Source organism: Mobula birostris, chromosome 2, assembly GCF_030028105.1.
Source record: "Mobula birostris isolate sMobBir1 chromosome 2, sMobBir1.hap1, whole genome shotgun sequence".
Lineage (NCBI taxonomy): Eukaryota > Metazoa > Chordata > Chondrichthyes > Myliobatiformes > Myliobatidae > Mobula > Mobula birostris.
The window spans coordinates 4282181-4302136 of NC_092371.1; the positions used below are offsets into that span (position 1 = coordinate 4282181).

Sequence of the window (19956 nt, forward strand, 5' to 3'; positions counted from 1 at the left end):
TACCTCGACTCCATTCTTTCCTGCTTGGGTCAGTCCCTTCCCACTTACATCCATGACTCTTCTCATCCTCTTGATCTCCTCAGTAACTTTCAAATCTCTGGACCTGACCTCCTCACCTTCACTATGGATATCCAGTCCCTATACATTTCCACGCCCCAGCAAGAAGGCCTTAAAGCTCTCTGCTTCTTCCTCAATAAAAGAACCAACCAGTTCCCTTCCACCACCATCCTCCTCCATCTGGCAGAACTGATCCTCACTCTCAACAATTTTCCCTATGGCTCCTTCCACTTTCTCCAGACTTGAGGGGTAGCCTTGGGTACCTGCATGGGCCCCAACTGCTGTGCCTATAAAAAGTATTCATCCCCCCTTGGAATTTCTCATGTTTTATTATTTTACAACATTGAATCACAGTGAAATTAATTCGGCTTTTTTTGACATTGATCAACAGAAAAAGACGCTTTTGTGTTAAAGTGAAAACAGATCTCTACAAAGTGATATAAATTAATTACAAATATAAGACACAAAATAATTGATTGCATAAGTATTCACCCCCTTTAATATGGCACACCAAATCATCACTGAAGGAGCAAATTGGGTTTAGAAGTCACATATTGAGTTAGATGAAGATCACCTGTGTGCAGTCAAGGTGTTTCAATTGACTGTAGTAAAAATACACCTGTATCTGGAAGGTCCAACTGCTGGTGAGTCAATATCCTGGCAAGAACTACACCATGAAGACAAAAGAACACTCCAAGCAACCCTGCAAAAAGATTATTGAAAAGCACAAGTCAGGAGATGGATACAAGAAAATTTCCAAGTCACTGAATATCCCTTAGAGTCAATCACCAAGAAATGGAAAGAATGCAGCACAGCTGTAAATATGCCTCGAGTAGGCTATCCTCAAAAACTGAGTGGCTGTGCAAGAAGGGGCTAGTGAGGGAGGCCACCAAGAGACCTATGACAACTCTGGGGGAGTTACAAGCTTCTGTGCCTGAGATGGGGAGACCGCGCATACAACAACCGTTGCCCTGGTCCTTCACTGGTCGCAGCTTTATGGGAGATTTACAAAGAGAAAGCCACTGTTCAAAAAAATCTCACATGAAATCTTGGCTAGAGTTTGCGAGAAGGCATATGGGAAACTCTGAAGTCAGCTGGAAGAAGGTTCTATGGTCCGATGAAACCAAAATTGAGCTTTTTGGCCATCAGACTAAACACTATGTTTAACGTAAGCCAAACACCGCATATCATCAAAAATACACCATCATTACTGTGAAGCATGGTGGTGGCTGCATCATGCTGTGGGGATGCTTCACTACAGCAGGCTGGAAGGCTTGTGAAGGTAGAGGGTAAAATGAATACAGCAAACACCTGATGCAGTCTGCAAAAGAATTGCAACTTGGGAGAAGATTTGTTTTCCAGTAAGACAATGACCATAAGCATAAAGCCAAAGCTACACAGGAATGGCTTAAAAACAATAAGGTTAATGTCCTGGAGTGGCCAAGTCAGAATCCAGACCTCAATCCAATTGAGAATTTGTGGCTGGACTTGAAAAGGGCTGTTCACCCACAATCCCCATGCAATCTGACAGAGCTTGAGCAGCTTTGTAAAGAAGAATGAGGAAAAATTGCAGTGTCCAGATGTGCAAAGCTGATAGACCCATCCACACAGATTCAAGGGTCTAATTGCTGCCAAAGGTGCATCTACTAAATACTGATATGAAGGGAGTGAGTAATTACATAATCAATTATTCTGTCTTGAATAATTGTAGTAAGTTTAGACCAGGGGCAGGCAACCTACGGCCCACGGGCCAGATCTGGCCCGCGAAGGTATTTTGACCGGCTCACAAGCAAATATTGAAATACTATGCTTATCAGCCCATGAGCAATTTTTCCTTATTCTGAGTGTTTCACGCGACCACACTGATGGACATGCATGGCGTCTTGTTACACTGGCCCCAGGATCCGTTTTGTTCCAAACCAAACACTGGTATATACGAATGACGGGAAGGCAGACTACCTTATTAATATGTATTAGATACTCTCCGTGCACGCGCAGGTTTTCAGATGGGATCGTTCAAATTTGTAAACAGAAACAACATCACCGTGTTTTCCACGCTAAATATCCAGATATTTACATGTGATACGATACTTCTTCAATAACTCTCATTTCAAAATAAAATCAAAGAAAAAAATTCCAATGGCAATGAATGCAAAATGCAGGAAGGTAGACGTTGAGTGCTGAAAAAGCAGTGAAAATGATGGAAATACCCGTGCCAGCTACAAAGTCTCAAAACGTATCGCAGAAAAGATGAAGCCTTTTACAAGTGGAGAGTTTGTCAAAGAATGTTTACTGGCAGTGGCGGATATTGTTTGTCCTGAAAAGAAATCTTTATTTTCATCTATCAGCCTGTCAGCAAGAACGATCACACGGCGAGTTGAAGAACTGTCAGCAGATGTTAAAAGTTGTTTGAGGGATGCCTGCAACGAATTACATTTTTTTTCAATTGCGCTTGATGAGAGTACAGACTTGAGAGACACTTCTCGACTTGCAGTGCTTGTGCGAGGAGTGACCTCAACTTTTCAAATTTTTGAAGAGTTTATTCAGTTAATTCCTATGAAGGATACGGTTACTGGAGCAGACATTTTTCAAGCTTTGTTGAAAATGATGTCAGAAATGAAACTAAATGTGTCGAAGCTAATTGGCATCACAACTGATGGGGCACCAGTAACGGTGGGACAGAAAAACTAAACTGAGTTCTTTGATTACTAATTGGCATCCTTGGTTAAGTACAAATCATTTTCTAGCATGTGTTATTCATTAATTTGAGGCAAAACATAACTAGACGTATTTAAATGGATAATTTCCATATTTCAAGTTTTTTATGGCATTTACCTGGCCCACTGTCCGCTCATTAATACGCGATCCGGCCCACAGAGACAAAAAGGTTGCCGACCCCTGGTTTAGACCAACTTGTAGAAATTTGTTTTCAGTTTTTTTTCTGTTGATTAGTGTTAAAAAGCCAAATTAAATCCACTGTAATTCAAATTTATGTTTAAAAAAGCATAAAACATGAAAACTTCCAAGGGGTGAATACTTTTTATAGGCACTGTATGCCTGCCTTTTCGTTGGCTATGTAGAACAGTCCATGTTCCAAGCCTTCCCCGGTAATGCTCCCCAACTCTTCCTCCACTACATTGACAACTGCTTTGGTGCTGCTTCATGCACCCACACTGAGCTCATCAACTTCATCAACTTTGCCTCTAACTTCCACCCTGCCCTTAAATTCACTTGGTCCATTTCTGACACCTATGTCCCCTTTATTGATCTCTCTGTCTCCATTTCTGGAGACAAACTGTCAACCAACATCTTTTATAAACCTACCGATTCCCATGGTTATCTTGACTATACCTCCTCCCACCTTGTCTCCCGTAAAAATGGTATTCCCTTTTCTCAGTTCCTGCATCTGTTCTCAGGTTGAGGCTTTCTTTTCCAGGACATCTAGATGTCCTCCTCTTTCAATGAACAGGGTTTCCCTTCCTCCACCATTGATGCTACCCTCACTCATATCTCCTTCATTTCCCCAGCATTCGTGCTCAATCTATCTTCCCACCACCTTAACGGTGATAGAGCTCCTTTTGTCTTTACCTACTATCCCATGAGCCTCCACATCCAATAGAGCATTTTCCACAACTTCAGCCAGCTTCAAAACAATCTGCCAACCGCACCCCCCTCCCGCCACGCCTGTGCCTTCAGCTGGAATCGATCCCTCCCTGATTCCCTTGTCCATTCATCCCTCCCGCCACTTAATCCTGCAAGCAGCCAAAGTGCTCCACCTGCCCATTCACCTCTTGTCTCACCTCCATTCAAGGCCCCAAACAGTCCTTCCAGGTGAGGCAACACTTCAACTGTGAATCTGCTATGATTGTCTATTGATTCCAGTGCTCCCAATGCAGCCTCCTCTACATTGGTGAAACCCGTCATGATTTGGGGAACTGCTTCATCGAGTACCTCCGCTCCATCCACCAATAGCAGAATTTCCCTGTGGCCCAACATTTTAATGCAGATTCCCACTCTTGTTTGAAATGCCAGTCCATGGCCTCCTCAGGGTGGAGGAGCAACACCTTGTATTCCTTCCAACCCGATGGCGTGAATCTCAATTTCACCTTCCATTTTAAAAAAATCCCTCCCCGTCCCCTCTTCTATTCCCCAATCTGGTCTCATACTGCTTCCCACCTGCCTGTCACCTCTCCCGGGTCCCATCCTGCTTCCCTTTCTCCTATGATTCACTCTTCACTTCTATCTGATTCCTTCCTCTCCAACCTTTCCTTCCCACCTGGCTTCACCTGTCACCTTTGAGCTATCATCCTTCCTCTCATTTTGTGTGTGTTGCATAATGAGGTAGTGTTCAGGAGTTCACTGTCCATTCAGTAATCTGATGGCTGAGGGGGAGGAAGTTGTCCCTGAACCCAAGAGTCTGGGTCTTCAAGTTCCTCCCTGATGAGAAGAGTTCATATCCTGGATGGCGAGGGTCCTTAATGATGGATGCCACCTTTCTGAGGCACCAATGGGTGGATGATTGTGCCCATGAAGGAGCTGGCTGAGGCTACAGCCCTTCTGCAGCCTCCTGCGATCTAGTGCATTGGAGCTTCCGTACCTGGCAGTGATGCAACCAGTCACAATGCTCTCCATGGTACATCTGTAGGAACTTGCAAGAGTCTTTGGTAACAAACCAAAACTCCTCAAGCTCCTAATGAAGAAAAGCTACTGGCGTGCCTAATTTGGGACAGCATTGAATATGTTTGGTCTAGGGAAGATCCTCAGAGATGGTGACGTCCAGAAGCTTGAAGCTGCTCACCCTCTCACTGCTGACCCCTCAATAAGGACAGTTGTGTGTTCCTGAGCAAGAGAAAATCTGCAGATGCTGGAAATCTGTGCAACTGCTGGAGGAGCTCAGCAGGCCAGGCAGGGTCTATGGAAAATGTACAGTCGACATTTCGGGCTGAAACCCTTCGGCGGGACTGGAGAGAAAAAGCTGAGGAGTAGATTTGAAAAGTGGGGGGAGGGGAGAGAGAAACGCCAAGCGATAGATGAAGCTTGGAGGGGAAGGGATGAAACAAGGAGCTAGGAAGTTGATTGGTGAAAGAGACAGAAGGCCATGGAAGAAAGTAAAAAGGGGGGCAGGGGGAGTGGAGCACCAGTGGGAGGCGATGGGCAGGCAAGGAGATAATATGAGAGAGGAACAAGGGGATGGAAAATGGTGGAGGGATGAGGGGGAGGCATTACTGGAAATTTGAGAAATAGACGTTCATGCTATCAGGGTAGAGCCTACCCAAACAGAATATAAGGTGTTGTTCCTCCAACCTAAGTGTATCCTTATCCCGACAGTGGAAGAGGTCATAGATGGACATATTGGAATGGGAAGTGGAATTAAAATGAGTGGCCACTGGGAGATCCTGCTTGTTCTGGTGGACGGAGCGTAGATGCCTGGCGAAGCGGTCTCCCAATCTATGTCGGGTCTCACTGATTTACAAGAGGGAACACCGGGAGCACTGAACAGTAGCACTTGTTCCACTGGCAAGGATAAGTGTTAGGAGGGAGATCAGTGGGGAGGGGCGAATGGACAAGGGAGTCGTATAGGGAGTGATCCCTATGGACTCACTTGTCCATTCGTCCCTCCCCACTGATCTCCCTCTTGGCAGTTATCCTTGCAAGAGGAACAATGCTACACTTATCCCTACACCTCCTCCCTCACTACCACTCAGGGCCCCAGACAGTCCTTCCAGGTGAGGCGACACTTCACCTGTGAGTCTGTTGGGGTCATACACTGTGTTTAGTTCACCTACCACCTGGTGTTTTTCTCTCCCCTCCACCCACCTTTCAAATCTACTCCTCAGCCTTTTTCCTTTAGTCCTGCTGAAGGGTTTCAGCCCAAAATGTGGTCTGTGCTTTTTCCATAGACACTGCCTGACCTCCAGCATTTTGGGTCGGTTGTGTGTTCTCCTGATTCCCCTCCCTGAGGTCCACAGTCACTTCCTTGACCTTACAGGCTGAGTGCAGGTTGTTATTGTGGTACCATTCAACCAGCCGATCTGTCTCACTCATGTATTTGGCGTCATCGCAATTTCCCTTCCCCTCTCTCAGTCCTTCCAGTAATGTCTGTTCTCTTCCTCTCCATAAAGAAAGAGATGACCTTTCTGGACAAGGTAACTTCATCCACCACGCAGGTTATACTGAAGAAAGACGATTTCAAGATGTTGAAACGAGGCAAGTTCATCCAGAAACTATCTCTGTCTAACATCTTCTCATGCCTGAACCCCTGCCCTTCAGTGAGAAGGAGAGGCTTCAGGAACAACTCTTGCTGAGGCTTATGATATGGGTGGTGTTGAGGTCGTAGGTTTGTGATGGAGATAGGCTGAATCTGATTCATTGCTAACGATGTGGCTGATTGGCTGATGTCCTGAGGACCCATGGTGAGCCAGGATTGGAGATGGGGGTGGGAGTGGGATGCTCAGCTCCATGGCCAGACCTGAATAAAGGCTCAGGAAACAGTAAGGGTAGGGTTGGCTCATGAGGGTGGGAAAAGGGGAAGCCAGACGTGACGGGGCAGAAAAAACAAAAGCACTACATCGGTACAGGCAGGCCACTGGTGGAGTGGGTCAAGCCCCTACCTCATTGTTCCAGAGCCCTAGGCTGCATTGCAATTCGCCTATCGCCACAATAGGTCAACGGCAGGCGCAATCTCAATGGCTCTCCACACAGCTTTACACCACCTGGACAACACAAACGCCCACATCAGGATGCTGTTCATCGATATAGCTCAGCACTTAACACCACCATTCCCACAATCTTGATTGAGAAGTTGCAGAACCTGAGCCTCTGTACCTCCCTCTGCAACTGGATCCTCGACTTCCTAACCAGAAAACCACAATCTGTGCAGAATGGTGATAACCTAATCTCCTCGCTGACAATCAACACTGGCGCACGTCAGGGATGTGTGCTTAGCCCAGTGCTCTGATCTCTATATATACATGACTGTGTGGCTAGGCATAGCTTAAATACCATCTATAAATTTCCTGACAATACAACCATTGTTGGTAGAATCTCAGGTGGTGATGAGAGGGTGTACAGGAGTGAGATATGCCAACTAGTGGAGTGGTGCCACAGCAACACTAATAACTCAACGTTAGTTAGACAAAAGAGCTGGTTGTGGTCTTCAGGAAGAGTAAGACAAAGGAACACATACCAATCCTCACAGAGGGATCAGAAGTGGAGAGAGTGAGCAGCTTCAAGTTCCTAGGTGTCAAGATCTCTGAGGATCTAACCTGGTCCCAACATATCGATGTAGTTATAAAGAAGGCAAGACAGTGGCTAAACTTTATTAGGAGTTTGAAGAGATTTAGCATGTCAACAAATACACTCAAAAACTTCTATAGGTGTACCATGGAGAGCATTCTGACAGGCTGCATCACTGCCTGGTATGGAGGGGCTACTGCACAGGACCGAAAGAAGCTGCAGAAGATTGTAAGTCTAGTCAGCTGCATCTTGGGCACTAGCCTACAAAGTACCCAGGACATCTTCAGGGAGCGGTGTCTCAGAAAGTCAGCGTCCATTATTAAAGACCTCCAGCACCCAGGGCATGCCCTTTTCTCACTGTTACCATCAGGGAGGAGGTACAGAAGCCTGAAGGCACACACTCAGCGATTCAGGAACAGCTTCTTCCCTTCTGCCATCTGATTCCTAAATGGGCATTGAATCTTTGGACACTACCTCACTTTTTTTTAATATACAGTATTTCTGATTTTGCACATTTTAAAAAATCTATTCAATATACGTAATTGATTTACTTGTTTATTTATTATTATTATTTTTATTTTTTTTCTCTCTGCTAGATTATGTATTGCATTGAATTGCTGCTGCTAAGTTAACAAATTTCACGTCACATGCTGGTGATAATAAATCTGATTCTGATTCAATCCTGATTTCTGGCACTCTGTGTATGTCTGTCTGTCTCTCTCTCTCTGTGAGAATTCCTGGCACTGTATGGGTTTCCCTTGGGTTCCCTGGTTCTCTCCCACATCCCAACAGCTTGCAAGGTCAAAGAGTTAATCAGCCACTGTAAATCACGACCGTGTGTGTGTGTGTGTGTGTGTGTGTGTGTGTGTGTGTGTGTGCGTGTGTGTGTGTGTGTTAGAATCCAGAGGGATTTGGGGAGAATGGAATTGGGATCTGGGTCTAAAGGGGCAGTTGGTGGCCATCACAGAGTCAGTGGGCTGAAGGGCCAGTTTCTCTACTGGATCTCTCCGTGAACAGTGGCTCAGGGGACTGCACTGGGGGCTAGGGATGCCTGCCCTAAACTAACATTCGAAGGCATCTATATGACTTTGACCTAGTCGACTCCTGGGCAAGCCACTCCACTCTTCCACTCACTTTTCTAGCCCCTTACTTGGAAGGGTTGTTTGCCTTGCAGGGTCCATCAGCGCCGAACTGAAGTTAAGCAAGACCAAAATGATACGGTCCGCAAAGGAAAAGCGAAATGTCTCAGCAGACCAAGAGGTACGAACGCATTTGTGCATTCCAGCATCACATTGGCAGGTGGTCTTGGAGGACAGACATGGTGGGCACTGTGGAGCCAGACTGTCAAATCATCATATTTGTGCAGTTTATTGTTACGTGCACAAGTAGGGTGAGGTACAGCTACAATGAGAAACTTGCTTGCAACAGCATCACAGACACGTAGGTACAGACAACACACAGAACATAAGAAGCAGGAACAGGAATTGTCCATCTTGCCCATTGAACCTGCTCTGCCGTGGCTCATCTGGTAGCTCTACCTACCTGCCTTTTCCCCAGAACCCTTAATTCCTCTGCTACGCAAAATCTAACTGTGCCTTAAATCTATTTAATGAGGTAGCCATTGCTGGACCTCAACTTCTCCCTTCATTGAGTTCACAACTCCCCCACTGTCACATCCTCACCCCCCCCATCACTGGGGCACCACCACCACCGTTCATCACTGAATCCACTGGCTCTGCCCTGCCCCAGGCCAGCATCTCCCACACTACCCTAAGTGCAAGGGCAGTGGTAGTCATCCTCCTGGGCTTCAGACGCTCAAGCGGATGAACTGAGCTAACCCAGGTTGGCATTAGACTCCTCCACAGTTGGCTGGCTGGGTTGGTTGGTCACTTGTGCACAGTCCCAAATGTCCTTACTGGGGCAATGACTCAAGTTGCCTGTCCACTTCTACCTGAATTACCTCAGACCAATAAAGCTCCAAGTCCTAACCAAACCCTCCATGAGTATGTAATGTGGTTGTGGCCATATCAGCTCCATCTCCTTTCTCCCCCCCCACCATTGAAGGGTCACCCTCTATCACTGGGCCCCTGTGGCTGTGTTCCCCACTTCCTCCCATTGCTGGACCTCAACTTCTCCCTTCATTGAGTTCACAACTCCCCCACTGTCACATCCTCACCCCCCCCATCACTGGGGCACCACCACCACCGTTCATCACTGAATCCACTGGCTCTGCCCTGCCCCAGGCCAGCATCTCCCACACTACCCTAAGTGGTTTCAATCGTAGCAAGGACTAGGCCTCAAGTCGCTGTGTCAACAGCTTGCAGCTGCCCAAGGGGGGTGGGTGGGGGAGCATCGAGGTGGGTGCGCTCGACCAGAGGTGGTATGGCGTGGTGTCCGTGCTGAGTCGGTGCTGCTCCCCGGTGTTCATTTGGCTGAAGACAAGCTGTATTATCTTCCACTGTAGACTGCTGCAACTTTCAAAGACTCAGGGACTTGGACTATATATTTTTTGTGTAACTGTTTTTACCACTATCTTATATGTGCTATGTGTGCCTTGTGCTGTGTGTGAGAGTTAGTACTGTGGTTTGCACCCTCGCCCTGGAGTAACACCGTTTCACTTGGCTATATTCATCCTTATTCATGTATGGTTGAATGACAAACTTGAAACCTTTATTTCAGACCCAGGGCATCCAGAACCCATTACTAGAACCTGGTGAACATCAAGACGGTCAGGTGTTCCTAGCAGGGAACGTTTGTCTCATGAGTTTGAACCTGTCACGTAAGTTTGGACATTCATTAGTGCATCTGACAAGTGGGCCTCTTGGTCTCAGCCTCAGCTTAAAGTATCCCTCCTTGCATCTGTGCCTGTACGTCAGTGGTTGAAACCTCCTCTGGTGCGTAGGGAAAGACCTTGTCCTTGTGGATTTACCAGTGATTCGGATCATTCTGTTCTCCGGGAGGATTGAGGAGCTAGAATTTCTTGAAATTCCTTGGCATGCAGGGATAGAGTTTCCCATCCCTGATCTCCCGTTAAGAAGGTTGGGGTGGAGTGAGCCATCTTCTAGAGCCAGTGTGGGCCTTATGATGAAGATGCTTCCACAGGGTGCTGTTGGGGAGGGAGTTCCAGGATGAAGAAGTGGTACAATACTGTGCAAAAGTCTTAGGCACCCTAGATTTCCATATGCTTTCAGATGGGATGGCCTCTACTGAGCCCCGATTCTCAACGACATTGAGAATGTCTGGGATTTCCTGGAGAGACAGAGGCAAGCAGGACAGCCAAAGTCTTCAGAACAACTGTGGCAAATTCTTCAAGATGTTCAGAACAACCTACCAGTCAATTTTCTTATAAAACTGCACAACAGTGTACCTGAGAGAATTGATGCAATTTTAAAGGCAAAGGGTAGTCACACCAAATATTGATTTGATTTAGGTTTTTACTGTATATTGCTCCTTAAAGTGATTTTTTGATATTTGAAATATTTGATTTCATTATTTAAAAGCAGACTTTTTTTACATGTGCCTAGGAGTTTTTCACAGTACTGTATATTTCTACATTGGGACAGAGTGCGACTTGGACGGGAGCCTGTGGGTGGTGGTGTTTCCCTTGGCAGGAGAAGCGGCAGGTTTGGAATGGATTGTTGGAGTAGCTTGGTGAGTGTCTCTGTGATCTCTCCTACTCTTTGACCATATGCTCACCCAGGCTCACTCCCACAGCCACATGTGCCCTCTCACCCTTTTTCTTACCCCATCTCATAACCAGCCGATAACCTCCCTCTGGGTCCCCACTTACACACCTTTATTCCATGATCCAGTGTCCCTTCCAATGAGATTCCTCCTTCTTCTTCTCCTGCCCTTTACCCCTTCCACCTATCACCTCCCAGCTTCTCACATCATCCTCCCCTGCCCACCAACCCACCTTTGCCCTCACCTGCCAACTTGTACTCCTTTCTCTCCCCACCCCCAACACCTTATTCTGGGTCCTTCCCCCTTCATTTCCAGTCCTGATAAAGGGTCTTGGCCCAACACATTGACTCTTTATTCCTCTCCATAGGTGCTGCCTAACCTGCTGAGTTCCTCCAACATTTTGTGTGTGTTGTCAAGATTTCCAACAATTGCAGGAACTCTTGTGCCTATTAAAAACATGGATTGCATACTTTTCATTGAGGTAGAACAACAGAATGTAGAATAAAATGTAACAACTACAGAGAAAGTCTAGTGTAAACACATTAAGGTACAAGATCATAATGAGGTAGTTTGAGAGGTTAAAGGTCCATTTTATTACAGTTAGGAACTAGTAGAGCAGCATTCACAAGTAAAACATAAATGCAATTGTTACAAGAAATATCACAATTGTAAATATAATAACTCATATAAATAACAACACAAGGGGCCACGCATGGAAACTGAGAAGCGGTGAATTCAAAGCTGGTATGTCTAGCAATTTTTACTAAGTGTTGAGTGTGTGGATTGCACTGCCAGAGGTCGTGGTGGAAGTAGATATGACAGAAGTGGATGTGCTGGAACTGGATATTGTGTAGGCAAAAGAGATTAGAGTAGTTGGGCAAGTGCTGAGTAGTTTAATGAGTCCAGTACAACATGCAGGGCTGAAGGGCCTGTTCATGTGCTGTACCTTTCTGTGTTCTAATTAGAACTAAAACAGCACAGTAGTGTAACAGAGCAACCTAGGTTTAATTGTTACCACTGCCTGTAGACCTGAGGAGAGCTAAGGTACCGGTGACCCCTGTTTCCATCCAGGGGGTCAGTGTGGACTTGGTGGAGGATTACAAATACCTGGGGATATGAATTGACAATAAACTGGACTGGTCAAAGAACACCGAGGCTGTCTACAAGAAGGGTCAGAGCCATCTCTATTTCCTGAGGAGACTGAGGTCCTTTAACATCTGCTGGACGATGCTGAGGATGCTCTACGAGTCTGTGGTGGCCAGTGCGATCATGTTTGCTGTTGTGTGCTGGGGCAGCAGGCTAAGGGTAGCAGACACCAACAGAATCAACAAACTCATTCGTAAGGCCAGTGATGTCGTGGGGATGGAACTGGACTCTCTGACGGTGGTGTCTGAAAAGAGGATGCTGTCCAAGTTGCATGCCATCTTGGACAATGTCTCCCATCCACTACATAATGTACTGGTTGGGCACAGGAGTACATTCAGCCAGAGACTCATTCCACCGAGATGCAACACAGAGCGTCATAGGAAGTCATTCCTGCCTGTGGCCATCAAACTTTACAACTCCTCCCTTGGAGGGTCAGACACCCTGAGCCAATAGGCTGGTCCTGGACTTACTTCATAATTTACTGGCATAATTTACATATTACTATTTAACTATTTATGGTTTTATTACTATTTAATTTTATTTATGGAGCAACTGTAACGAAAACCAATTTCCCCCGGGATCAATAAAGTATGACTATGACTAAGAAGTTTGTACGTTCTTCCTGTGACAGTGTGGGTTTCCTCAGGGTGCTGTGGTTTTCTCTCACAGTCCAAAGTCGTACATACTGGTTAGTAGATGATGGGTGTATTGGGGTTGCATGATCTCATTCATATTGAAGATCCCATTACCATGCTGTATCTCTAATTAAAATACATAGAAATAAATTTTTAAAAAACAACTAGTGCAAGGTAATCATAGTTGATACAACTAGTCAACTAAGGTGCCAGTAGTAACCAATGTCCCCTTTTCATGGCAGACAATCAAATCACTGAGGTTGGTGTCAAGGCTTTGTTGGCCACGCTGAAAGTGCAAATAAGCCAAGCCAGGCCTGCTGTCGACGGGAGGAGCGTCAGTGGGTTACTGCGGCTGGTACTGACGGTGAGTCCACGTAACAAGTGAGCGGCAGTGGGCTGCAGCAGGGAGGGTCAGAGGGTGCACTGTGGAGTATGGAGGGGTCAGGTGCCACTGGCCAGTGTTAGAGGGATCACAGTGAAGGGGGAAGGAATGGGCGAGGGGAGAGGGTCTCCAAGTACCTGTGGGTGAACTTTCAGGTGTGGGGTATCAGAATGGGGTAACAGAAGCCAAAGGCAAAGTTGAGTTTATTGTCATGTGCACGTGTCCATGGGTGCACAGGTGCAAAGGAGAAGTGACTTGCAGCAGCATCACACGCACATAGCATCAAAGACAAAACATTCACAAGAAAACATCAATCAACAAAGTAAGTTATACAAAAAGGAACACGATTAGAACAAAGACAAAGTGCATTGTAGTGCAAAGTGGTCACAGTGTTTCTGTACTGAGGGAGTGATCGGGGTTGTGCCGGTTGGTTCAAGAACCGAACGGTTGAAGGGAAGTCGCTGTTCCTGAACCTGGTGGTGTGGGACTTCAGGCTTCTGTACCTCCTGCCCGCTGGGCGCTGTGAGATTTCATGGCCCGGATGGTGGGGATCTGTGATGATGGATGTACTGGTTTGTAATGGTACAGAATACCTTGTTGTGGAATGTAAGCCAGTGAGACTAGCCTGCTCTAAACAGTCTAACCCCTCCCCCTAGCCTCTCTGCTTCCCTCTTCATCAAAATCATGTCTGGTCTTCTAACTCATTCTCCTGTAATATCCCCATATCCAGCAATTTCTTTAATTCCGGAAAACTATGAATATCTGTTTACAATGAACTCAGTGACTTGTTCCTCGGGGAGTGAGAACCTCATGGACTCCCTACCCTCCTATCTCTATCCTGAACAGCCGACCCCTAAGTCTGAGATGGTGACCCTGGGGAGTGGGGAGGGGGAAGGGGAAGTTACTCGGTCTAGCCCTGTCAGAAGTCTCGACAGGACTTTCCCACCTCCATTCTTCTAAACCCCAAAGTACCCAGTCCCAGTCGCTTTGATCTCATCTCAAACCTACAATCCTTAGACCTTCCCTGCCAGTCTGGTGAATCTCCACTGCAATCCCTCCATGGCAAGAATGTCCTTTCCTGGGTCAGGGTCCAGAACTATGCACGGTCTTCACAGTGCACTCTCACCAGGGCAGTAAGAGACCCTCACTCCGGTACTCAAAGCCTCTCCCATGGTAAAGGCTGACACATCATCTATCCCGAATCGCTGTACTGTGTTCTAACATGACTGGTGTATGAGGACACAAGGCATCCTCTTGAACCCTGTCTCACACCATTTAACCAACTTTGGATAACATTGCATTTTCGCCACATTCTCCCCTCTTACTCATCTGGCCCATGTCCCCTTGAACCCTCTCACACTCTCCTACCCACTCACGTTCTCACCCTGTTCAATATCATTGGCAAAAGCAGGAAGGTGACGCTTGGTTCTGTCAGTGGAATCACTGACGTGGATGGTGAATTCTGAGACGCAGAAGCTGGAGAACCTGAGAATCTGTGGTGTTCTATCCTTTCCAACTCCCCTTTACTAGCAATCCCATCTCATTTAGTACAGATCAAACAAGGCAGGAGTGGGATTCTTGAATCAGGCCCTTCAGCCATGTAGACCAAGAAGTCCATCCAAGTGAGTCCCATTTGCTCATAGCCATCTAAATCATTCCCATCAGCCATCCTATCCATCTACCGAATCAAGTGTCCTTTGCATGTTGTTAACGTACCTGTCTCAACCACTACCTTTGGCAGCTCATTACAAATACGGATCACCTTCTGGCTGAAGAAGTTGCTCCTCAGGTCCCTGTTTAAAAATCTGCCCCCTCACCCTAAGTCTTTCCCCACCGTTGGGGAAGTCAAGAACAAGAGGGGATAGACCTGTATACATTCACCCTATTCATGTCCCTCAAGGGTTGTTGTAGTGAATGACCAACTTCCCTAATGTAGACTGGGTCCTCTTAGTGCGAGAGATTTAGGTGGGACAGAACTTGTTAGGTGCATCTAGGTGGGTTTCTTAAATCAATAGGTAGGTAAACCAACAAGAAGAGGGGTCATACTGGTTGTGGTGTTGGGTAAAGAGCCTGGCCAGGTGACTGACCTTTTGGGGAAGTACAGTTAAGGGACAGTGACCATATCTCCTTAAGTTTTAAGCTACTGAAGATGGACCCTGTGGGAGAGTATTCAATTGGAGCAAGACAAATTATGAGAGTATTAGGCAGGAACTAGGGAGTGTTAATTAGCAACAATTGTTTTTGGCCAGTCCACATCCAACTTGTGGAGGGTGTTTAAAGATCAACTGCACAGAATACAGGACAGGTATGTTCCAGTCAGAAGCAAGGACACAGTTGGCAAGGCAGGGAAACTTTGGGATATATGGAGGTGTGTTGAATTTAGTAAAGAAAAGAAAGGAAATGTACGGAAGAATTAGAAATTTAAAATCAAAGAGCCATTGAGGATTATAAAGAAGGCAGAAAAAACCCAAGAAGGGAAGTAAGAAAGCCAAGAGAGGCCATGAAAAGTCCTTGGCAAATACTTTTAAAGAGAATCCCAAGAATTCAATACATAGATCAAGAGCAAGAGAATAACTAGGGAGCATGTAGGAATAAAGGAGGAAACATATGCTCAGAGGCAGAGGACGTGAGTGAGGTCCGAAATGAGCATCAATATTTACCAAGGAGAAGGACATGGTGGATAGGGAGATCACTATGGAGCGTGCTAACTTGCTGGGGCATTTCAAAATAAGGACAGAGGCAGTGTTAGGTCTTTTAAAGAACAATAAACTAGATAAGCACTCAGGACCTAATGGGATATAGTCCAGGTTATTGAGAAAGGCAACAGATGAAATTGCCGGGGTCTTGAAAATGTCTTTGCATCCTCTCTAGCCACAAGGTCCCAGAGGACTGACGAGTAGCTTATTCAAGAAGAGAAACATAGAAAATTATAGAAACCGTATGTTGATGAGTCTCACGTCCATGGCAGGGAAGTTACTGAAGAGGCTTCCTAGGGATTGGATTTACGAGAATTTGGAAAGCCATGGCCTAATTAAGGGACGATCACTCAGGCTTTATGCAGGATTAAGGAAGTAATGAAGGTGATTGATAAGGGTAGAGCTATGGATGTTGTCTACATGGATTTTAGTAAGGCATTTGACAAGGTGCCTCATAGGAGGCTCATCCAGAAGATGACATTGCATGGGATCCATGATAGATTGGCCACTTGGGTTCAGAAATTGCTTTCCCATCAAAGGCAGAGGGTTGTGGTCAATGGGAGTTATTCTGGGTGGAGATCTGCAACTAGTGGTGTTCTGCAGGGATCTGTACTGGGACCTCTGCTGTGTGTGATACTGGGATGAAAATGCAGATGGATAGGTTAGCAAGTTTGCGGACAATACGAAGGTGGTTGTTGTCTGGATAGCCTAGAAGTCTGGCAAGGGGTACAGTAGGATCTATCAGTTGTAGATATGGGTGGAGAAATGGCAGATGGAGTTTAACCCAGCCAAGTGTGAAGTGCTACACTTTGAGAGACCAAATGTAAACTGTCAGTGGCCAGTGTTGATGTGCAGAGGAATCTTAGGATGCAAGCCCACAGAATCAGCATCAGATCAGGTTTAATATCACTGGCATATGTCATAAAATTTGTTGTTTTGCAGCAGATGTACTGCAAAACTGCAATACATCGTAATAAAAACTATCAATTACATTAAGAGATACTTATACTTTATTGTCGCCAAACAATTGGTACTAGAACGTACAATCATCACAGGGATATTTGATTCTGCGCTTCACACTCCCTTGATTACAAATATTAAATATTAAAAATATTTAAAATAGTTAAAATTAGTAAATATTAAAATTTTAAATTATAAATCATAAATAGAAAATAGAAAAATGGAAAGTAAGGTAGTGCAAAAAAACCGAGAGGCAGGTCCGGATATTTGGAGGGTACGGCCCAGATCCGGGTCAGGATCCGTTCAGCAGTCTTATCACAGTTGGAAAGAGGCTGTTCCCAAATCTGGTCGTACGAGTCTTCAAGCTCCTGAGCCTTCTCCCGGAGGGAAGAGGGACGAAAAGTGTGTTGGTTGGGTGGGTCGTGTCCTTGATTATCCTGGCAGCACTGCTCCGACAGCGTGCCGTGTAAAGTGAGTCAAGCAAATTAGATTAAATTAGTGCAAAAAGAGGGGAAAAATACTGAGGTAGTGTTCATGGAGTCATTGTCCATTCAGAAATCTGATGGTGGAGGGGAAGAAGCTGTTACTGAAATATTGAGTGTGTGCTTTTAGGTTCCTGTACCTTCCCCTTGATGGTAGCAATGAGAAGAGGGCATGTCCTGGGAGATGGGGTCCTTAATGGTGGATGCTGCCTTTTGAGGGTGTCCTGGATGTCGAGGAGGCTGGTGCCCATGATGGAACTGACAGAGTTTACAACTTTCTGCAGCTTTTTCCAAAACTGTGCAGTGGCCCCTCCATACCAGACAGTGATGCAACCAGTTAGAAAGTTCTCTACTGTGCATCTGTAGAATGTAGCTCCCTTGAAGTGGCTACATGCTTGATAAGGTGAAAAAAAACTTGCTTGCCTTTATCATCAACAAATTGAGCTCAAGAGTCATGAAGTTATGTTGCTGTTTTGCAAAACTCTGGTTAGACTACATGTGGAGTATTGCATTCAGTTCTGGTCACTCCATTACAGGAAGGATGTAGAGGCTTTGAAGATGGTGCAGAAGAGGTTCACCAGGACGCTGTCTGGATTAGAGAGCATGTACTACAAGGAGGGGTTGGACAACCTTGGGTTGTTTTCTCTGGAGCATTGAGGGTAGACCTGATAGAGGTCTATAAGATTATGAAAGAGATAGATAGGTAGATTGCCAGTCTTTTTTCCCCAGGTTGGAAATGTCTAATGCCAGAGGGTACGCATTTAAGGTAAGAGGGTAAGGTTCAAAGGAGATGTGCGGAGTAAGTTTGTTTACACAGAGAGTCGTGGGTACAAGGAACATGCGGCCCAGAATTGTGACGGACACAGATATGATGGAGACATTTAAGAGGCTCTTGGGCACAGGAAAGTGCAGGAAATGGAAGGTTATGGCCATTGTGTAGGCAGAAGAAAGTAGGTTAGTTGGGCACTAATCTAATTGGTTTAGCACAACATTGGGAGCCGAAAGGCCTCTTCCTATGTTGTACTTTTCACTCTTCTTTGTTCTCCACCGCCCTGTTTACCTGTGACACCATTTTCAGGAAACCATGTCCTTGTACTCCCAGGTCCCACTGTTCCACAACACACCCCCGGGCCCCGTCCTTCACTCGGAAAGCCCCATCCTGGTTCATTCTCCCACTTACCCACATTTCCCTTCTTCAGCCCACTTACCTCAGTTCAGGAATAACAGGGAAGGAAATATGTTACAGAACATACTGGATGGTTCTTGGACTTGATCCACTTCAACTGAGAAATCGTGGGAATGTTCTACAGAGCAGCAAGAGGCAGACAGATAATCAGATTTCTTCTCACTACAATGGCATGAAACTAAAATAAAGCATCAAAATCAACAGACTTTAGTTTCCCAAATATAGACTGAGAGAGGAATGGGAGAAATTCCTTGTACAATACTGTATAAAGGTCTTCAGCACATATATATAGCTCGGGTGCCTAAGATGTTTGCACAACACTGTAGTAATTTTATGTATTGCACTGACCTGATTCAGATATGGGTCTCTAAGTGGACTGAGAGTGGGAAGGGGACAGGAAGAGGGGAATCATGGTTGGGAAAAGGGGAAGGGAGAGAGGAGGGAGAGGGAAGCACCAGAGAGACATTCTGTAACGATCAATAAAACAATTGTTTGGAATCAAATAACCTTGCCTGGTGTCTCAGAGCTGGGTGTGTCTAACAATAGACAAAAGGTGCAGGAGTAGGCCATTCAGCCCTTCAAGCCAGCACCACCATCACTGTGATCATGGCTGATCACCCACAATCAGTACCCCATTCCTGCCTTTTCCCCATATCCCTTCACTGCGCTATCTTTAAGAGCTCTATCTAACCCTTTTTTGAAAGAATCCAGAGAATTGGCCTCCACTGCCTTCTGAGGCAGAGCATTCCACAGATCCACAACCCTCTGTGTGAAAAAGTTTTTCCTCAACTCCGTTCTAAATTGTCTACCCCTTATGCTTAAACTGTGGCCTCTGGTTCTGGACTCCCCCAACATCAGGAACATGTTTCCTGCCTCTAGCATGTCCAATCCCTTAATAATCTTATATGTTTCAATCAGATCCCCTCTCATCCTTCTAAATTCCAGTGTATACAAGCCCAGTTGCTCCAATCTTTCAACATATGACAGTCCCGCCATCCCGAGAATTAACCTCGTGAACCTACGCTGCACTCCCTCAATAGCTAGAATGTCCTTCCTCAAATTTGGAGACCAAAACCGTACACAATGCTCCAGGTGTGGTCTCACCAGGGTCAGCCTCTGCCCCTGGCACTTCTACTCTACCCTCTGTCCCACACATGCCCTGCAGTGCTCCACCCTCGCCATTCCCAACATCCTTTGCTCCCATTAGATTTACAAGTTCACTCTCCGTACTGTGCCAAAGTCTTAGGCACCTAGCAATATATATCTGCCTACAACCTTTGTACAGTACTGTACATACAGTTGAAGTCAGAAGTTTACATACACCTTAGCCAAATACATTTAAACTCAGTTTTTCACAATTCCTGACATTTAATCCTGGAAAACATTCCCTGTCTTAGGTCAGTTAGGATCACTACTTTATTTTAAGAATGTGAAATGTCAGAATAATAGTAGAGAGAATTATTTATTTCAACTTTTATTTCTTTCATCACTT

At 45.7% G+C, this 19956-nt stretch overlaps 1 protein-coding gene across 1 annotated transcript in view; it reads left to right on the forward strand.

The window, feature by feature from the left end:
• LOC140194184 (leucine-rich repeat-containing protein 71-like) overlaps positions 1 to 19956 on the forward strand; it is a 51254-nt gene that overhangs the window by 21173 nt on the left and 10125 nt on the right. The window contains exons 5-8 of the mRNA XM_072251691.1: positions 6180 to 6264; positions 8468 to 8553; positions 9973 to 10072; positions 13001 to 13122. Coding sequence (XP_072107792.1) covers positions 6180 to 6264; positions 8468 to 8553; positions 9973 to 10072; positions 13001 to 13122 — 393 coding nt within the window. The remainder of the gene's footprint in view (positions 1 to 6179; positions 6265 to 8467; positions 8554 to 9972; positions 10073 to 13000; positions 13123 to 19956) is intronic.